The 20556-nt window shown below is 24.5% G+C and overlaps 6 protein-coding genes across 6 annotated transcripts; 3 read left to right on the top strand and 3 right to left on the bottom strand.

Annotated features, from left to right (window-relative positions):
• The first annotated feature begins 895 nt into the window (after nt 1–895).
• OCT59_005492 (uncharacterized protein) lies at nt 896–2724 on the top strand. Its single transcript, XM_025322899.2, has one exon. The coding sequence runs from the start codon at nt 967–969 to the stop codon at nt 2050–2052; it is 1086 nt and encodes a 361-aa protein (XP_025165058.1). The 5' UTR covers nt 896–966; the 3' UTR covers nt 2053–2724.
• A 2261-nt stretch (nt 2725–4985) lies between these two features.
• Nucleotides 4986–6290, bottom strand: OCT59_005491 (uncharacterized protein; the record flags this gene model as incomplete). Its single annotated transcript, XM_066138397.1, has 1 exon — nt 4986–6290. The coding sequence occupies one exon, from the start codon at nt 6288–6290 to the stop codon at nt 4986–4988; it is 1305 nt and encodes a 434-aa protein (XP_065997535.1).
• A 1929-nt stretch (nt 6291–8219) lies between these two features.
• Nucleotides 8220–9155, top strand: OCT59_005490 (uncharacterized protein). The gene has a single exon (XM_025322898.2). The coding sequence runs from the start codon at nt 8273–8275 to the stop codon at nt 8825–8827; it is 555 nt and encodes a 184-aa protein (XP_025165057.2). The 5' UTR covers nt 8220–8272; the 3' UTR covers nt 8828–9155.
• Nucleotides 9156–11615: 2460 nt separating this feature from the next.
• On the bottom strand, nt 11616–11840 carry OCT59_005489 (uncharacterized protein; the record flags this gene model as incomplete). Its single annotated transcript, XM_066138396.1, has 1 exon — nt 11616–11840. One exon carries the CDS (start codon nt 11838–11840, stop codon nt 11616–11618), a length of 225 nt encoding a protein of 74 aa, XP_065997534.1.
• Nucleotides 11841–11899: 59 nt separating this feature from the next.
• Nucleotides 11900–12982, bottom strand: OCT59_005488 (uncharacterized protein; the record flags this gene model as incomplete). The annotated part of the gene is made up of 3 exons (XM_066138394.1): nt 11900–12005; nt 12066–12199; nt 12980–12982. 3 exons carry the CDS (start codon nt 12980–12982, stop codon nt 11900–11902), a joined length of 243 nt encoding a protein of 80 aa, XP_065997533.1.
• Nucleotides 12983–18669: 5687 nt separating this feature from the next.
• On the top strand, nt 18670–19765 carry OCT59_005487 (uncharacterized protein). The gene has a single exon (XM_025322897.2). It carries the CDS (start codon nt 18776–18778, stop codon nt 19427–19429), a length of 654 nt encoding a protein of 217 aa, XP_025165056.2. The 5' UTR covers nt 18670–18775; the 3' UTR covers nt 19430–19765.
• The last annotated feature ends 791 nt before the right edge of the window (nt 19766–20556 follow it).

Here is a 20556-nt window from a genome sequence, read left to right as displayed (position 1 = left end):
ATACGTTTTTTTATATGATTTTTTGGGGTGTAGGTAAAAAAAAATTTATTCTGGGAAGAGGGAGGGAACCGAGGAATATATTTATAATTGCTCCAAAAAAGCACTAGTTAGATAATGGTAATAATATACATATTTTATTCTAATATAAAAAAAGACTTTGATGATTATGAATTACGATTGGTCAAAGTTGTGTATCAAAAACAAAAAAATATAGTGTACTGTGTAAATATATAAATAATATATATGTTCATTATTATACTGTATTCGGGGTTATTTTTAAACCGAACTAATGACTAATGAGTCTAATGACTAATGAACTTAACAATAACTATAATAATTACTAAATTCGTCAAAATCGAAATTTGCCGTAGAAAATTTTTTTTTTTTACCTAATCACAATATAAAGTACAATATGACAAATTTGATATACTTATCAAAAAAATTGAAAATTGAAAAAAAAAACCGGAATTAATTTTTTTTTAAAAAAATGTGAAAAAAAAACCGGAATTAATTTTACCGACTAATCCTTTAGATATAAAAGTAAACTTTAATTGAGATAAACTTTCAAGTATGACGGTTATTAGAAGTCAGTATATGATAACATTATTAGTTATTAATGGATATATTTAATTAAAACAATAATATAATCAAATAAGTAATAGCGATCAAGAACCCTGCCTTAATCTAGGTTCATTTAAAAAAAAAAAATCAAGTGTCAGGTGCGTGTCATATGTTAATTTTTAAGAGAACAAAGATTTCCACTAAAATTTGATGCAAGTGGTGCATACAAAAGTTACGTAAATTAGCTTCTTTAAGAATGGTCACTCACGCTTTAATATAAAAATGGCCAAATCATTTGAATATTAAAGAAACGGTTGTCTTTTTTTTTTTTTTTAATTTATTCTTTAATAAAATTTTTTTCTATCAAACAAAAAAAAATAAAAAATAAAATAATAATAAATAAACATGCCTTCTTCTGTTAGAACAAATTATCGTAGTACTCAAATACTTAACGAATATCGTAAACAAGTAAATGAACTGGTTGAGCATACATTAATCCAAGATAAACTAACGGTAGAATTTAATAATAGAAAAATCCATGCATTATGGACGGATTTCGAATCAGGAAATTTGCCGACTAAAGTTATATCCGCTTCTCATTGTACAAATGGATTTGCAGCAGCAATATTACAAGCTTATTCATCAAATCAACATTTATTTCTAAAACCAGATGACGTATGGTTAATTATCGCTCAAGGAATTTCTCAACATATTAATAATAATTCGGAAAAATATAGACCGATTATTGTAAATCATCAAGGTCAAAAAAGGGTGGAAATCTATGGAGGAGATTTATTATATGATAATGAGGAAAATCATTGGATTAAATTATTTGGTAGATTAAACCTTGCAATGAAAGAACTTATTACTATAAAAGATTTATTATCTTGTAATTTTTCTACTAGTACAAATTCTAGTAAAATTTCAAGTGATTTAGTATTATTGAATTCCGTTCATTCTAATTCAACTTATGAAACCATTAAAAATTCTTCAGATATATGTGGTATTCATAAAATAACTCTTGACGGTACATTAGATGATTGGTTAAAAATTCAAGAAAAAGTCATTACATTAAAAAAGTTATCTTTAGATTTAGATTTTTGGTTAGATAGATTAGAACCTGTACTTAATCAATTCATTTCAACTTATAAAGGTGATATTGATTTAAATTTTTGGAATACTATAGCTACTGAGATAAATTTTGGTCAAGAAGGTGATAATAATATAGATTTAAAAGGTAATAATGTTACATTAACGGGCTGGATACCCGCTTTTTTTCCGTATGCTAAAGGTAATAAACCTTTAGATGGTAATTGTATTAAAGTACTTGATATTCCTGACGGTAAAATTTCAATTCCATTTGTTGATTCAAATAATTCTCCTAATATTAAAATAGTTTCAGGTTTTTTTGGTACAAAGCAAGAAATTCATTTAGAAAATGATGAAATAATCGTTTCCCCTGTTATTGGTTGGGCAATTACAGATTTATAAATAGCATATAACATTTGAATTTATATATATAGCATATAGAATTTCTTTTTTTTCTTTTTTTTATTATATATAACTTATATAACTTATATAAAACCGTATTTATTTTTGTAAATTACAATTTTTTTCCGTAGTTTTTTTCAAATAAACAAAAAAATCATTCATGTTAAAAAAATTTGTGTTAATTGTTGTTTTTGAAATATTTACAATATTTACAATATTTACAATGTTAAAAATATCATAAATAAAGATTATCCAATTTCTTTTTAAGCATGATCCGAGTGATCCGTACATCCCTATCTTTCTGTACGAGAAATTATAATAGTGATACAGACAAATAAAATAAATATTTATAATAAATTGATTACATTGTGTAAAATTATAATGGTTTGACTACTTTTTTTTTTAATAATATCAATTAACCTGTTAATGTTATAATTAAAATTCATTCATTGAAAGGAAGAATGTAACGAAAGTACGAAACGATCTTTTTTTGAAAAAAACCCGCACGGTGTCACAAAAATTGTCGCGTGATCTGATGAGACAATGATGAGAAAAGCGTTGGTTGTACAAATAAAACGTCATGTAAGGAATTGCATAATTGAAAAAATGTGAAATGTGAAAAATGTGAAAAATGTGAAAAATGATAAATTTGTACTTATTTTTACTTATTTTTACTTATTCAAAAAATATACACTTATTTAGAAAGATTTTATCATGTAACTGCATAAGATGTGTCGAAACAGTTTAAGGCATGATTGAAAATAAAAAAAAAAAGAATAAAAGATTAGAAATTCTTTTTTATTCATGTGTATATCGGAATGCGTTAATTAATATCCGACACATCTTTAAGTCGCACGTCTTTCATTTCGAAAGCACAACATTTTTTTTATAGCATATATATTTATATTATATAATTATTTTTTCAACTGTCAATTGATTAAAATATTTTGATGGTACTGCTTTTTTATTATGACCGAAATTTGAAAGACAAGATTGAAATTTCTTAAAAAGAATTTCTATAATTTATTATAAAAAAGAAATATTTTTTAAATTAAATAAAGAATAAAAAGAAAATACTATTTAGGTTTGTTTTTAATTGATTTTAAATTGACATTTTTTTATTTTTTTTAAAAAAAATATTATACCCATTCTAAATTTATTAAAATAAAAATTTTTTTTTTCAAGGGAAAAAAAAAATTATTATTGTCAAAATTTTACAGGGTATCACAAAAAATAATTAATTCGGACTGTACCCTTCTTGTAACCGGTTAAACGTTTCCAAGCCCTTTTATTTGTTTGCTGTGCCGAAATTTTGTTTATGTAAACAATCATCAAATTTACTCCTTTGGTAATAGTTTTCCTGAACCGTTATAATGATTATAATGATTATAATCCGATATCGCATGATCACATAGTTTCCACATAAAATTTCTTTCATATGACCTTCTTTCATAATTTACATAATTTTAGTAATTTAAAAATCATAAATTCCTTACCCCCGGGTTGATCCGTTAGAGATCCGTCATTATTCCGCTATTGTCTTATTGTCTCTTTATTCTAAAATGGGATTATCACATCCTGATGGCTTAATGGATTATCATCCCGGGCTGAAACATTAGTAAATAGAAACAAATAATAGAAAAAAATATTTTTTTAGTCAAAATAATAAGAATAAATTCATTTAGTAATTAATTATATTTCTTTGTTTTAAAATTTGTTTGAAATTTGTTTTTTATTTTTTTTTTTGGAAAATTATAATGAAATATATTTGGTTTTTTTTTTCTCTTTTTAATGCAAATCTTCTTTGATGCAAATAATGCAAATAATGCAAATAATGCAAAACTTTTTTTTTTCTTTTTTTTTAATGCAATACTTTTCTAGTGCAAATTTCTTTTAATGCAATACTTTCTAATACTTTCTTTTCGGTGCCAAGAATTTTTTTCTTTGTTCTCTCAACTAGTCAGCCTCATGGGCATTACCTTACAAATAATTTATACAGTATGTCAAGTCAGGAATAAAAATATGTAAAATATATGAATTTTCAATTTTACAATTTTTCATTAATTATACATTATACATTATACATTCATTATACATTATACATTCATTATACATTATACATTACATTCATTATACATTATACATTATACATTATAAAATTATTATACATTATTATATATTATTCATTCATAATAAATTATACATTATATATATTTTTCTTTATTAACATTTACAGAGATAAAAACATTTAAAACATTTGCATTTTATTTAACATTTACAGAATAATATTTTAGTAAAAAAAAATTCGCGCCAGTAAAAAATTAACCTTACATGAATGAATAGAATAAAAATGAATTAGACCACATAGGGATCTATTGATAATTATCGGAGTAATAATCAATATTCCGTAATATGATGTATGAATATGTGAAATATGTCACAGAAACAAAGAAAATTTTCCCTTTTAATCTTTATATAGAAAATTTTATAAGGAAATATAAACCCGTTTAAAAATATTATTGGATATTTTTATTTTTAACGAATAAAAATTGATAAATAATTTTTTTTTTTTAGAATATAAAACTGCAGTGTCACCAACTACGAATTTTTAATTTATGTCAAACAACTTACGCCAACTTGATAATTTGATAACACGATGACAAGTTCAAAAGTGTGGCTAAAAAAAAAATTGATTGGCTCGAAAAATAACCAAATTTGAGAAACTGAGAAAATAGTATCCCTAGAATATAAAAATCACATGATAAAAGATAATTATCGCTAGGAAATTTGATATTATCGATAATTATCGCTAGGAAATCTGATATTATCGATAATTATCGCACAAAATTTGATAATTATGAAATTTGATAATTATCGCACAAAATTTGATCTTATCGCCATTATCGCCATTATCGCCTATATCGCCACCAAATTTAACATTCTAAAAATGTTATGTTGTTTAAACAAATCGGTGCAGAATCTTTTAAAATTTCTGATAAAATATTTCTATCTTCTTCCTCATTCCCATCAATACTTAATACTTTAATATATAATACTTTTAAATAAAGACAAGAATGAAGTAATTTTTCAAATTCTATAAAATCATGATTATAAAGAATGATAGATAATATTTCAAGTTTAGAACAATTTTCATAAATTATTCGAATCAATCTTTCAATATTATCACTTAATTTATATTCATCAACCCAAATTTCTTTTAAATTACCTTTAGTCTTTTCAATTAAATTTATCAAAGTATTAATCGAAATATTTTTTATATGAAGAATTTCAAGATTTGGATAACTTGAAATTTTTAATTGATCTTCATATCTTTGATCAAGTTCTCTAACAAATAATTTCAATTTTCGTAAATTTACCATTTTTGGTAAAAGATTTGGTAAAAATAATATACCTTCAAAAATTGCTTTAAATTCTATTAAAGATTTTGTATGTTTTATTAATCCATGATTGATTGTCATAAATGTATCCTTTCTTGAATCCACATCCGCATCTCTTATAATTTTAAAATATTTTAAATTCTTTTGAACTTCAATTAATTTTGCCAATCCATAATTATCGTCTCTAATTGAATTAATAATAATTTTTTCTATATTTTGAGAAAATTTTGCTAATCCTTGAAAATAATGAGGTTCAATGTCTCCATTACATCTTAATTCTAAAATTTCTGAAAGCCAATTTTTAGAATCAGGAAATAAATCAATTTGTTGTTGTATGAATGTTATATCAAGATATTTTAATGGTGGACATTTATAAATCAAAAGTCTATAAATTTCTTCTTGTAAAATATATCTATAATAATCATTCATTAAATTATTATTATTGTTGTTATTGTTATTATTATCATTATTATTTATAATATTATAATTATAATTAATAATATCATAAAGATTATAATTAATCATGGATTTACAATATTTTAAATAATCAAAAAATATCAATTTTTTCTTTTTTGATTTTCTTTTAAAAGGTATCATAATATTTTGATTTTTTAAAAATTCTTTTGATTCATCTGATAAAAATGTTATAATAGTATTAAATAATGATTTCTTTTGATAATCTTTCATTTGATAACGCCATGGATTTCTCCATAATATTGGTATTACTGTTTCACACCAATATTTATTTACTAATAAACATGAAAAGAGTGAATTATAATCATATTCATAAAATATTTCATAAAATATTATAGTAAGAATATCTTTATTAAGTTTTGACATTATATTGCTTTTTAGGAGATTTATAATAGATTTATTTGTGTAGGAGATCGGTAAGGAGATCGGTAGGAGATCAGTAGGAGGAATGTCAAAAAGAAAAGAAAAGAAAAGAAATCGAAAGAAAATTTGTGTCAGTAGGAGGAATGTCAACAAAAAAGAAAAGAAATCGAAAGAAGAAAAAAAAGAAAAAGAAAAAAAAAGTTTACTAATCATATTTAAAAAATTTTGTTTGATTATATTATTCTAAACTTGAACGGTAAACATAATATAAAATTGGATTATTTAAGGTAATAATTTCAACAACAACGTAATCTCTATGAAAAAATAAGACAATATGTCGTGATAAATCAATTTTTTAAAAAAATTTCATATGATATTTATACGTGTTTAAATGAATACAAAAGCTTATCCTTTTTTTCTTAATTAATAAAATTCGCGTGTCAAAGAATTTATATTGTAATTAACTCTAACTTGACTAAATTAATAAAGATTTCGTGATTTCGCCTATATTAAAAACTAGCTTTAAATCGGTGATACGAGATCACGGTGTCTGCGATGTTGATTACATGTGAGATAAACCATGTACTTATCTTTCATAGGATAGGGAAATTTTGACAACTAAATTGTATGGTGCATTGGATCCAAGGGTTCCGGAGTTACGTAGATGTGGCATTCAAAAAAAAAAGATATTCAAAATATAATGATTTGGTGCGTGTTCCTTTTCAATCACCACATCAGTATTCTTCTAATTGTTTATGTAATGTGATACATATTATTTTTTTTCCAACCTGATTGGTGCGCTTATACACGAAGTTCTATATTACACGCAATCAATAGTATGATTTTGGCTAGTCATATTATTATAAAAACGTGAACTCACGTGTATTTTTTTAAATCCAGATCCAAACTTAGCTACTTTACTCTAGTATTTATGATAGTTACTGCATATTCAACGTATAATCTCGATGTTTGATATGATTGTTCGATACTAAAAGCTGTTTGAATATATTCAGTTGCTATAACAATTAAAGAATGTGCTATAAATTGTAGTGCAACAAATATTTTTGAAATATAATAATCTACTTAACATTCACGTTACTTTCACAAATGTTTATCCAATTTTAATTTTGGCCAGAATTATGTCATATGATCAAAATTAAAAATTTGGACTTTTCAATCTTCTGTTCCATTTATTTTAAATCCCGTTACTATAAATCCAATTAACAAATTAAAATACAAGTAAAAAAGTAAAAATTTTTTAATTATCATTTATGCGAAAGAATAAGTTCATTTGCAAATAATGCAATCTAATTAATTACAATCGGGAACTTTTTTAAAATTTTCATCCACTTATCAATTAATTTGGTGAATTGTTTTTTTTTGGATAACCCCATTTTTTGTCTTAATACCTTAATGTGTATGCCGATACTAACTCTTGGTATATGTTACAAGAAAGACGATTAGTTTATAAGTATCACCGTAATCAATCAACTCTTACACTCGACTAAACTGGTGTTCCCCTTGTCAGATTTACTGCAACAAATAATGCTTGTTTTTCCATCAATCATTCCAGGGTATATAAGGGATAACCAGAGATCTAGTGAAGCTTTAACAATATTTATATAAATATCAGCAACATAAAACGTGAAAACCCTTTACGATCACCAATTATTGGAGTTATAGACATTTTCTCACCCTCGTCAAAAGCACAAAGTTCTATAAAAAAAATAGTTAATAATTTATAAGAATACGTCATTTCGGATTTATTTTCACAGTCTGAATCACTGGTTTAACCGATCTAATGACTCATACAGAAAATCACAATGAGTATTTACTGTATCAGTAGGATGCCATGTGCATTATGGTCGAGTTATACCATAATTGTATAAAACAAAATCTTATATGACGTTACTTCGAACATATTTCAAAACTTGATGTAAAAAAATCTTCTTTTTTAACAAACTCTCAAAGACATAAAAAAAGAGATGTGGGATAACATTGATGATGTTGGTTGGGATAAATGTAGAAAAAATTGGGCGGAACTAGACGATAACACAGGAAACATATGTAGGATCATAGAAGAACATAAAACAGCCACAAATGATATTGTGATTCTTTTAGAAGAAGGTTTAAAAAAGTTTGAAAATATGGAAGCTTTATCAGCTTTATCCTTTTACAAAAATTTTATCTCCGATTTTTTTGTAGAAGTTGAAGCAAGATTAGGTGCCAACGTATGGGCTAAAGTGAGAGCTGCTATTAATAGAAAACTCAGAAACAGAAAAGTAGATTTTAAACGAGATGAAGAAGAATATATTTCAAAGTTGCGAAATTTTTTACAAGAAATTAATATGACTGTTGAAGACATCGAGTTGTTGATGATTTTGAAGAAAAAGAATAACGCCGAGTTTCATAAAAGAGAACGACTAGAACCGAAAGAATTAAAAGAAAAATTTGAAACGTTATTTCCGGAGGATCTGAAAGACTTCAAAGATTCCATGAGAAAGGTTTTTGATGCTTTAGATAATTGGGATCGAAATTAAGATGAGATAAAGTAGATATTAATAAACATTCAAATCATACCCTTAAAGTGGTTTCAACTTACTGCTATATAATTCGTCTTTCAGCATATTTCACATTTTTTTTTCTGTGTACGCTTATGATTTCCTTTCATCTTTATACTATATAATCTAGAAATTTACAATAAAATAAATACAAGATCTAATAGAAATGAATAAACGCGAATAATAGATATTTTTTTTTTTTATAAAAGAAATTCATCTACTATATAAACAAATTAAACTACAATATTACTTTTTTTAAAAAAAAATAAAATGGAATTTGTCTCATGTATGACCAACAATTAGAATAATAATTGATATATCACTTTTATAATAATATTAGATTCAATTGAAAAAAAATGGTACATTTGAAATGTCAGTGAAAAAAATTATAGAGGAAGGTAATTCTGCCATACGTATATCTATTTATTAGCACAAATGCAATGAAATAAAATTTCCTGATCAAGTGATTCCTACTCCAGTCTTATCATCTTAAACCTGAATATTATTATAAAGAGATGATTTAAAATGATAAATCAAAAATAAATAATCCAATAATTCTGGTAATCTATTTTATTTTTTGTATTCTATATTTTTTACTGTATTAACTATAAAATTAAACACTAAAGATTCCAGAATTAATAATTGAAAAACTGGTGATAAAAAAATCTGATAGTAAAAATTTTTAAGAACCTTCTTATAATAGTTGGAATTATATAAAATGAATTTTGAAATTTAAATGGCTTATTATTATAATATTATATTTAATAGGAATTTATCTTAAATAAAATATAATATTCTTTGAATATATAAGTTAATTTCAAATAAATTGAAATCTTTGAAAATATTAAATAAATTAATTTATATAAATTAATATTCAAATACTTAATTAAGAAGTTTCTTAATATCCAATATAAATGTATAATATAATATTAACATATAAATTGATCAGAATTATATAAATGCATAATTCTTAAATTCTAATAAGATATATATATACCTTTATTAAATATCTCTTGATTAATAGTTTATATAAATTATAGATCAAATTTTTATTGTAAAAATAAATTGTACTTTTATATTATAATTTTTATAATATAAATTTATGATAATTATTGGAATTTTACAAATATATAAAAAAGTTACATTTAAATTTATATAAAAAAAAAATAAAATATTTATATAATAAAAATTATATTGATATAGGATGTTGCATTTTTTTTGGAAGCAACTGTATCTATTGATTTAAATTATACTGGTTTTTCTTTTCTATTTCCATTTTCTTTTCCTTTCAAATTTAGTGAATATAAATCCAGAATAAGATTAATTATACTGTTGCTAGATCAATTATAACATAGTTAATAATATTTTTTATTTTTCTATAAACCTAACTAAACCACCAGTTGTTATTAATTAGTAAATACATTTGATCATCTTTTATTTATTTTATCAATTATTTTCATTTTTAAATTTTATTATAAATAATATTAGGATTTTACTCAGTTAAAGGGATAGATAGTTCAGTAGTTAAGAATTGTATTGTAATATTTAAATTATATAAAAAGAGCATTATTTCCAGTAGTATAATTCAAGATAATTAATTTTGTGAACAAAAAATTATCTATATTTTTTATCATATTTAAAGTCTTACATTATTTTAATAAAAACCTATTTTTCTTTAACTGAATATTTAACATTATTTCACATAATTATTTGTAGTTAATTTAAGACTTTCTTATTAAGTTAAACTCTAGTTAATCTGTTAAAATATTAAAATTTTTCAGTGGTTTTAATTGTTGACAAAATAACAATATATTAATACTTATTTTTTTTCAGAAATAAATTTTTATAATTTTTTGTGAACAAAAAATTATCTATATTTTTTATCATATTTAAAGTCTTACATTATTTTAATAAAAACCTATTTTTCTTTAACTGAATATTTAACATTATTTCACATAATTATTTGTAGTTAATTTAAGACTTTCTTATTAAGTTAAACTCTAGTTAATCTGTTAAAATATTAAAATTTTTCAGTGGTTTTAATTGTTGACAAAATAACAATATATTAATACTTATTTTTTTTCAGAAATAAATTTTTACTCACTTTAGAATGTAACACTATTTTTTATTTAAGCCAAATATTTCTATAAAATCACTATATCTTAGTACATTTTATACTTTAACTACTTCTATCTTTACTATTATGCTGAATATAAAATAATTTTACTAGTGAATGAAATTATTAAAAATATAAATAAAATAATCTTATCAATTTTTAAAGAGTCAGGATTTAGAACTTAGCAAAATAGCTATTAAAATTTTAGAAATGTAAGAAGTTAATGGTCATAACTTCTTTGAGAAAAAGTTTAAAAAATAAGAAATATATATCTGATAAGCTAATAAAAAAAACTTGTAAAGTTTTGCTAAAAAATACAAGAAAAAGAAAAAGGCCTTCTCTTCATATAAAAATTTAAAGAAAGTATTAAAAAATATATAATAATATAAGCATAATATCCATTAAGTAAGTTTTAATATAGATACAGTCGCCACTGGATATAACGAACCAGCCGTTCCAAGAGATTTGGTTCGGTATATAACGAATTCGATATATAATATTTATGTTATATACTGAACTGTTCGGTATATAAATTTTATCCAATAGTTTTAGCTTTTACTGTATAGACCATTATATTTAAATTAAAGTTAATAAAATGCGCGATGTACTACAATATTATTTTATTAACGACTATAATTATTAACCAGCTATTTAAACATTATTATTATTATATTGGAAGTAATGAAGATCAAGCTGTTTAAGATTATTTACAACTAAAAGTTTTACTTTTTTATGTAATTTTCTTAACTCTTCATTTACATCACCAAATTCCGGTCCCTGTTCATACAAAAATTTTATAGTTTTATCTATAGCCTTTTCTGCATCTATTGGACTCACTTTTTCCGATATAGGTGTAAATTCAGTCTCATCCATCATATCTTCCTCTTCCTTATCTGCATTTCGTATAGTATCAACTATTTCAAAATCTGTAAGCCTCACCTTCCGGCATCATCCTCAACATGAAGGTATTCATACGCATTAAGATCACTATTTGGAAGCTGGGAAATTAACGCTTCAAGTTCATCAATATCCATATCAAAACTAAGAAAAATAGAAGTTAATGTTAATTTTAAAAAAATTATATTATATAATTTTGCATACCTATCATCAGAAAATGCTGAATCATTATTAGGAAATTCTCCAGTTTCGTTAATACTTGGTGGAAGAATACCCGTTTTCTTCCAACAGTTTGAAATCGTTTGAGAAGATACTATTGACCATGCTTCAGCCGCATTCTGTAGAGCGTCATAAATGGTATAATCGCAAGTTAACTTCACGATACCGTCTCACTTATGCATCGTATATCGCATCAATCCTATTCTGAATGAAAAGGCGTTTGTAATGACACTTAAATGAATGAATGATCCCCGCATCACAAGGCTGAAGTTTAGTGGTAGTATTTGGTGGAAGAAATTTCACATCTATACTATCCAACTTTTCTCGAGTTTCATCTAAATAAGATGTACTGGTGCATTGTCAATTAAAAAAATTATTTTTTGTCTTTTTCATCTCATTATTTCATTGAGTTTAAGAAGAACTTCATTAAAAATGCTAACTTGCATCCATGCTTTTTTATTCCAAAAGTAATAAACTGGAAGGTTTTTATAATTAATGTTTTTCATAACACGATTGAGTTTTGTATTTGCGAATAAATATTAGCGTCATTTTCCACTGGCGGTTGCATTTGTTGCACAAAATATTGTAACACAGGATTTCTCTTTTTGCCCCGATAGATAATTACGTGCCAAAACTCTAGAAGGTTCCATCTTCCAGAATAGGCCAGTTTCATCACCATTCCAAATGTCTTCAGGGTAGGCGTGCAAGAGCTGTTGTAAAGCAAAATGATCTCTTTCTATCGATTCAGCTGAAGGAGCACTTTCAGCTTCACCTTGCTTTTTAAATTCGACGCAAACCATGCCGTTTTTTAAAGCCACCTAACCAACCCTCTGAATGATAAAATCTTCTTATTGAAAACTGTTCGGCAAAATAGCTTGCCTTTACCTTTAAGATATTACCATCAATATCTTGTTTAGATTAAGTGCGTTGTCAACCCATAAACCAAGTGCACCTTCCAGTTGCTGCCTTTTTTTATTTTGGTCTGCGAAATTTTTTAGTATTCTCTTGGCTTTCTGTAATTGTAAGCCAACGGTCACTTTCTCTTAAAATGTCAGTAATTGTAGACTTCCCAACATTATATTTTTGCGCAAGTTCTACATTTTAAAGTGTTGGGTCTTTCTCTTTCATTTCACAGATTTCGTGCTTTTGTTTAGCAGAAAGACTAACTCCTTTTCTCTTTGTCAGTATTATCAGAACTTTTGAAGAAATTTATCCGATTCAGACTAACAGAAATTGGAAAAAGTATTTACGTGTAATGGTGACGCGATCATCTTTTATATTATCCCATATAAGTCACGTGACAGTTCGGTATACTAAATATGCAGCTAATATATTTGGGCTAGCTATAATGAGTTCGGATGCGGTATATAGCAATTTATTATGTGATTTCATTATATCCAATGTAGTTTATTATAAAAAAATTGGTTCCGTAAAACTTAGTTCACTATAACAAGTTTTCAGTACAAACAGGTTCGTTATAACCAGTGGCGACTGTATTCTTAATATTAACCAGAGTTAAGCTAACTTTTTTTCATTCTGCTTTTTAAAAATGAAACTTATATTATTTACTTAAAAATAAAGACAAGAGATTATAATAATATATAAGAGAAATAAAAAGTAGATTGAAAAATATGTGAACTATACTTACTAATAGTAATAAAGCCATATACTATAAATATATTTTGGCCATTCTTTATACTTCACTTTATTAGTATTCCAATTTAAAAATATCTATTATTCATTTATCTGATCTGATCATTATTCATTATCTGAAAAATCCATTAAATTCTGAATATTAATGAATATTTGATGAATATTTAAAAAATAATTAGATTAGATAAAAACAAATTTATAATATTATTAATAAATAATGTTTAAATAATATATTATCCATTGGGTTCGTTGATTACTACATTAAAGATAAAGCGTCTTTACAATAAGATGACCTGTTACTAAATGAAGTCTACTTACAGAATCAAACGATCACTTAACAATGCACACGTGGGGTACTACCAGTATGACGAGTATAAAAAATAAAAAAAATTACCTAGTTTAGAAATTTATTATTTATTATTTTTAGTTGTCTATTTTTAAAATGTAAAAATATTTGTGTAGCGATGATTAACTGTACAACATATCCAAAAATAGTTTATTTTTTTGTTTATAAATTGTGTAATTTCTTGTCTTACTATATGACATTCAGGTTATACCAAAATTAGAATTTATGGTTATATTATTAAGTGGAAACCTAAACTAAAAAAATTTCCTTCTCATATTTTCTCCAATTTTTTTTTTATCAATAAATAAAAAATTTTTATGGTTTGTAGTTTAATTATATTAGAGTAGTTATTAGAGAATTTTACTTTGTATGTATTTTCTTTATTTTTTTACTTTAATAAAACTGCAAATGCGCTGCAGAAAAAAAGAAAAAAAAATATATATATATATATTATCCATTATTCAAGTATTTTAATTTTAATTTAACTTTTAATCTAACTCTAATCCTAATTTTTAATTCTAATAAATATTAAGAAAAGGAAATTTTTTCTATATCATAGTAAATATATTTATTTTTATTAATAAAACAAAAGTTATAAAAAATTTATTTTTATTTTTTTAATATAAAATACTTATATTATAAATTCAAATTTATTATAAATATTAAGTAAACTTAATTGTAATATTTTAATGATTGCATCCTACTGGGTGAATATAGCTTATGATAATTTGTTTGTATGATATATATAAATCATTAAAAAAAAAAAATTGTAATATTTTATTACATATTTTATTTATAATATCTTGAAATAATGCATTCTTATTAGTCAATTTATATCATATAATATTATACAAATCTAAAAAAAAAATTTTACTTCTGATAAAAATTGAAATTTGATTAAAAAAAAATTTCTTTGCATTTGTAAAAAATCATATAAATATAAATTTTAGAAAGGAAAGAGAGGATTTGGTTATACTATGATTTTCCAACAAATCTTGTAAAAAATCTGATCTGTATTTTATCTTTTCATGTTTTTTTTGTGAATGTATCATTTTAATGGAATTTATAGTCTTAAATCATAGAAATTTTCATCTCGCTAACACAGATATCCATGAATATATCATTTTCACAAAATTTTTATGGAAGACACAGAAAAATAATGGAAATATTCAGATAAAAATTTTTTATAGGAAGATGATTTTCTAACAGAACACTTTTTTAACAACTTTAACTAGCATTAAAACTAATGTAAGTGATGTCAGGCAAATGTCCTATCTGGAAAATGGATGTTAAAATTTTTGTCTGACATTGAGAGGATTTAATCCAAATTATTTAACCTAAAGGAGCAAGTTAGCAAAATTCTATTAAAAAAATCTTATTAATATATGTATTATTTTTTAGGAATAGGTAGTATTCTACACGAATCAAATTTCTTCTCTGAAATTCAATTTGATTCAGACTTGATTCAGACTCGATTTAACCTTCAAAAATTATTATCTCAGGATCTAGTGATCCAATTTTAATAATCATTTTTTTAATTGATAGGTCTCGTTACTCTGATCAAAATAAAAAAAGATCATCAAAATCGGACTGCTAAATTAAAAGTTATTCGTGAAATACGTTTTTATTATTTAGGAACAATCAGGGTCATATCGTGTCATGAATCGATTCGTGTAGAACACTAGAAATAGGATAGACAAAGATTAAAAAATTTTTATTATTATTATTGAAATTTATTATTACTAATAAAAATTTTTAAAAATTCTCTGTTTTTTATAATATAAAAAATTATAAAAGGTATTGATAATGAAATTTTCAAAGAATTCAATGGATTATTTACCAATTATACATATTTTCATATGGTGCATACAGTCTAAAGCCACCACTTTTTATTATGTGATTTCAAATGAATAGAAAAAAAAATTTAATCAATATTTTTTAAAAAAACTTTCTGTAATATTGTAGTTTAAACAGTATACTTTTATATAACAGAAAGTTTTTTCAAATTGAATTACTATAGCATAAGATATATAAGTTTTAATTTTGGTTATTTTACTATGTTTTGAATAAATTTGAAGGAATTTGGTTAGGGTTGTAAAATTACAGTATCTTAAAAAATTTTGATGTAAGTTACATTTTAAGTTTGTAAGTTACATGTAAATTACATTGGGAGGTTTCGGAAATAATATCTGATATCGGAATAATTAGGAAATAATATTTTTAGTAAGTAAAATTATTCCAATTTCTAAAATTAATGATTAATTTTAAAAAATAATTGTTAAAATGTAATTTCTCGAGAAAATAAATAAAGTTGATAAATTATTTTATTTCATGCGTTAATTTGGAAAAGTTTGATCACATAATATGACCAATAGGAATTAATCATATATTATAATATTTGTAAGTTACAAGGGGTTGATGTAACTTACAGTGTAATTTACATGTATCGTAACTTATGTAACGTAAGTACGTAATTTTCACAATCCTAAATTTGGCCAGTTTAATACTAATATAATGCAGGCCAAAATTTATAAACTGTCTTAAATTAAGAATTAATATAAAAATATTTTTGTTTAAAATAACTGAATGGAAATTATTTATGTTTAAACTTTATTCTTTTTTAAAACAAATTAAATATATGTTTATTATTCTTAATGAATATAGAAAAAATTTAATGGGTATCACAATTTTATATATAATAAAATAACAGATTCTTTCTGATAATATGAATTTATAAATCATTTTAGCCAGAATTAATATTAATTCTAGCTAAACAATTGGTATTTTATTCTAAAAACCCACCTATATATATATATGATAAGTAAATATTGACCAATGAAATTTGTTTACGTGATTTTATAAAAATTTGGCCAAAAAATAAAAAAGTGGTAGCTTTAGACTGTACGCACCATATTAAATGTCAGATTTATTATATTTATATCAAAATAAATGAAATATGATCTAATATCATTGTATATAAAAAATTTTTCAGAAAAATGATCATGTGTTTGAGTTTCTGTGTTCCAGAATTTTTTTATATCTTGTCCATAAGAATATTAATTCCTATTGGTCATGAACATGACTGAACTATAACTCTAATCTGCGAGTACCCAGTTTTGTGAGCATAGTTTTTTGTGTCACAGGATGATAAATAAATTTTTGACACTAAAAAAAAACTAAATCCCTCAGATGCAAAAATTACTTTTTTGATCCTCCTGGTATTACTTTCTTGACTTGATTAAAAATGCATAATTATATATGACAAAAATGTTCTTTTCTTGATCTGTAAAAAAATATTAATACGTTATTATTTTTCTTATTTTCATAATTTTTCAAGAAATATACACAAAGAGATTAAATTTTTTTATTATTAATGATTAATGTCAAAATAATTTATTATTTTTTTTATTTTAATATTTAGTTTTATGCTAGTATTTATTACCTAATTAATATACAGTCAACTTTTGTTATAACGAACCCTAGGGTCCAGATCTTAACTTCACTATAAGACTATAGTGAAGATTTTAAGAGATTTAATTGGTTAATTTGTTATAACAAGGGAAATTTATTATAGTTGTCTGAAAAATTCATTATATCAAGAGTTCGCTATATCAAAGTTTAACTGTATTTCTCTTAAATGTAATCTATTTATCAGCTATCTTTTATAAATAAAATAAAATTATTTTAATTTTATCAATATTATAGAAATAAAAAAATATTGACCATGCTTCACAACTCGCAAAAGACAGATAAATTGCATGCTATTTTTGTTAAATATAAATAAAAAATAAAATATTTCTTTTTTGTTTATCACATATCACATTTCAGGTCAAGAAAGGAACATTTTTGTCATACATAATCATGTATATTTTGACTGGGTCAAGAAAGTAATGCGAGAAGAGTCAAGAAGGTAATTTTTGCCTTTTAGATACTTAAGGAAAGAGTGTAATTACGTGACTTTTAATTGATTATCATGGTGCAAAAATTTTTTTGTGCTATTCAGAACATCCATATCTAATAAATTACTAAATATTAAAAAAAATATATTATTTTCTTACCTTTTGGAACCTGACAAAAGTTTACCAGGTATAGTTTTTATTTAGACTCAAATATTATATTTTGGAGAAAATATCAAAAGAAGTTCCAAAAAGGTTGTGAATCGCTTAGTGAAAGTTTAGAATCTCTCTACTAGACATAATATTATTTTTTTAACAAAAAGCATTTTATTATTAATTAATTTAATATATTTGTATTCTATAGTTATGTTTTCACATGTTACAAAAATAATAATAAAATAATACAATTATTCAAACTAAAGTACTTTTGTTCTTGAGCTTCATATTTTAAATTTTTGCGCCATTGATAGTCTTATTATAAATCACGTGACTACACGCTCCCTTAATGTTTTGAACTTCGTGGCTGCACGTGATAAGTGACACTTAAATGTCACATGTTCCTTATATGGTGAAGATCGACACAAACCGCGCCCACAAAATTGAAATGCGATCTGCGATGGGTATGATGTCAGTCATGTGAGCAAAGCCCGATACTAGTATTACTATGGCAATTGGCAAATTACCATATGATTCTAACAATAGTATTTTACGTGGTCATATTCATTTGCGATAGTCCAAAACAAAAACTCACGCCATTAAATAGGCTTATACAATCTGGTACAAATTCAAACTCTTTAAATATGTATACTTCAAGGTTGAACGACTTTAAGCATAATAATTCAAAACTAGGGTGTTTGTTAAAAAATAAACTTTCTTTGCAAGAAGACATTAAAAAATTGATGTGGGATAACATTGAAGATTGGGATAAATGTAAAATTTCAGAGAATTGGGTGGAACTAGACGAAAGCACAGAGAATGTTAGTAAGATAATAGAACAACATAAAAAATCAACCAATGATATTTTGGTTCTTTTAGAAGAAGTTATAAAGAAGTTGGAAAATATGGAAGCTTTATCCGTTTACAGAGATTTTATCTCCGAATTTTTTGAAGCAGTTAAAGCAAGATTGGGTACCGACGTATGGGCTAAAGTGAAAGCTGCTATCAATAGAAAGCTTAGAACCAACAAAGTAAATTTTAAGCAAAATGAAGAAGAATATATTTCAAAGTTGCGAAATTTTTTACAAGAAATTAATATGACTGTTGAAGACATCGAGTTGATGATGATTTTGAAGAAAAAGAGCAATGCCGAGTTTCATCAAGGAGAACGACTAGATCCGGAGGAAATGAGAGAAAAATTTGAAACGTCATTTCCAGAGGGTCTAAATGATTTCAAAGATTCTTTTAGAAAAGCCTTTGATGCTTTAGATAGTTGGGACCGAGATGACAGAGATTAAAATTTTTTTGGTTTCAACTTCAGCAGTTTTTCTGCACACATTGTGATTCCCTTTCCCAAATTTCATACAGTTCAACCTTACTATGTCAAAGCTTTTTGTATAGCGAATTAAAATTAAAAAAACTAATTTATTAATTGTAATTCGCTATACAAATGGTATTGTAATCAGTACTGGTTGAACTGTATTTCAACAAAAAAACTCTCACATGTAAATTTCTCATCACTATAATGTGGAGCTGAATCTGCTATTCACAATACAAATGTAATCAACTGCATAATTTATTTATTTTTTTATAATTACTAATAAAAACTATATTGTTTTCAATTCATTGGAAAATAGTTTGTCGTTTGTCTTAGAGATGGTTAGTCGGTCTTGGAAAGTTATAAGGAATGCACCCTTGAATTTTTGGGACGCAGCAAGTATGGCTAAAGACCAACAAATGTCAAAATTCGGCCTTTATACTTCTTTTTTAAGATTAGCGGAGGCGAAAAAAGCAACAAATACTGGTTTTGGTAAAATAAAAATCTGCCTAGTTCTGAATTGGGTGGTTAGATTGAGACCAAAACTTACCACTTTTCGGTCTTTAACCAGTTCTGTTGTGCCACAAAAAATGGGAGCACAGCCTTATCACTTTTCCGAAAATTTTCTAAAGACCATCAGGACCGATCAAAGACCACAGGACCGACTGAACATCTCTAGTTTGTCTACCGTGAAAATACTTGAGGAAATAAGTTATAATGATTAGCGTACTATTTTATTATTTTTGTAAAATAACTGAAAAAAAACTTGGCTCTGGCTTTGTTTCAAAGCACATTTTGAATTTTCTATCCTAACACTATTTCCTATCTTATTCGTCTGTTTTTATATGCATGTTTTGATCTTACTATTGAACAATACTTTAATCTGCTTAAGAAAGTTCTTAGATAAGATTTAATGATGTTAGAATTCGAGTAAGTATAAAATAGTGATGCGTGACAACAAACTTAATAATACATTCACCTTCCCTTCACTGTTATTGTTGGAGTCAGTTTGATTATCACCCAATCACAGATATTATAAATTCCCCGTTAACATGATATCTTATTCAAAAGGAATATACACAAGAATGTGAATAGGGAATTTTAACT

This window comes from Rhizophagus irregularis, chromosome 13, assembly GCF_026210795.1.
Source record: "Rhizophagus irregularis chromosome 13, complete sequence".
In the NCBI taxonomy this organism is placed as follows: domain Eukaryota; kingdom Fungi; phylum Glomeromycota; class Glomeromycetes; order Glomerales; family Glomeraceae; genus Rhizophagus; species Rhizophagus irregularis.
The sequence above is the reverse complement of the archived record's forward strand: the minus strand, read 5'-3'. Positions and strand labels throughout refer to the sequence as shown.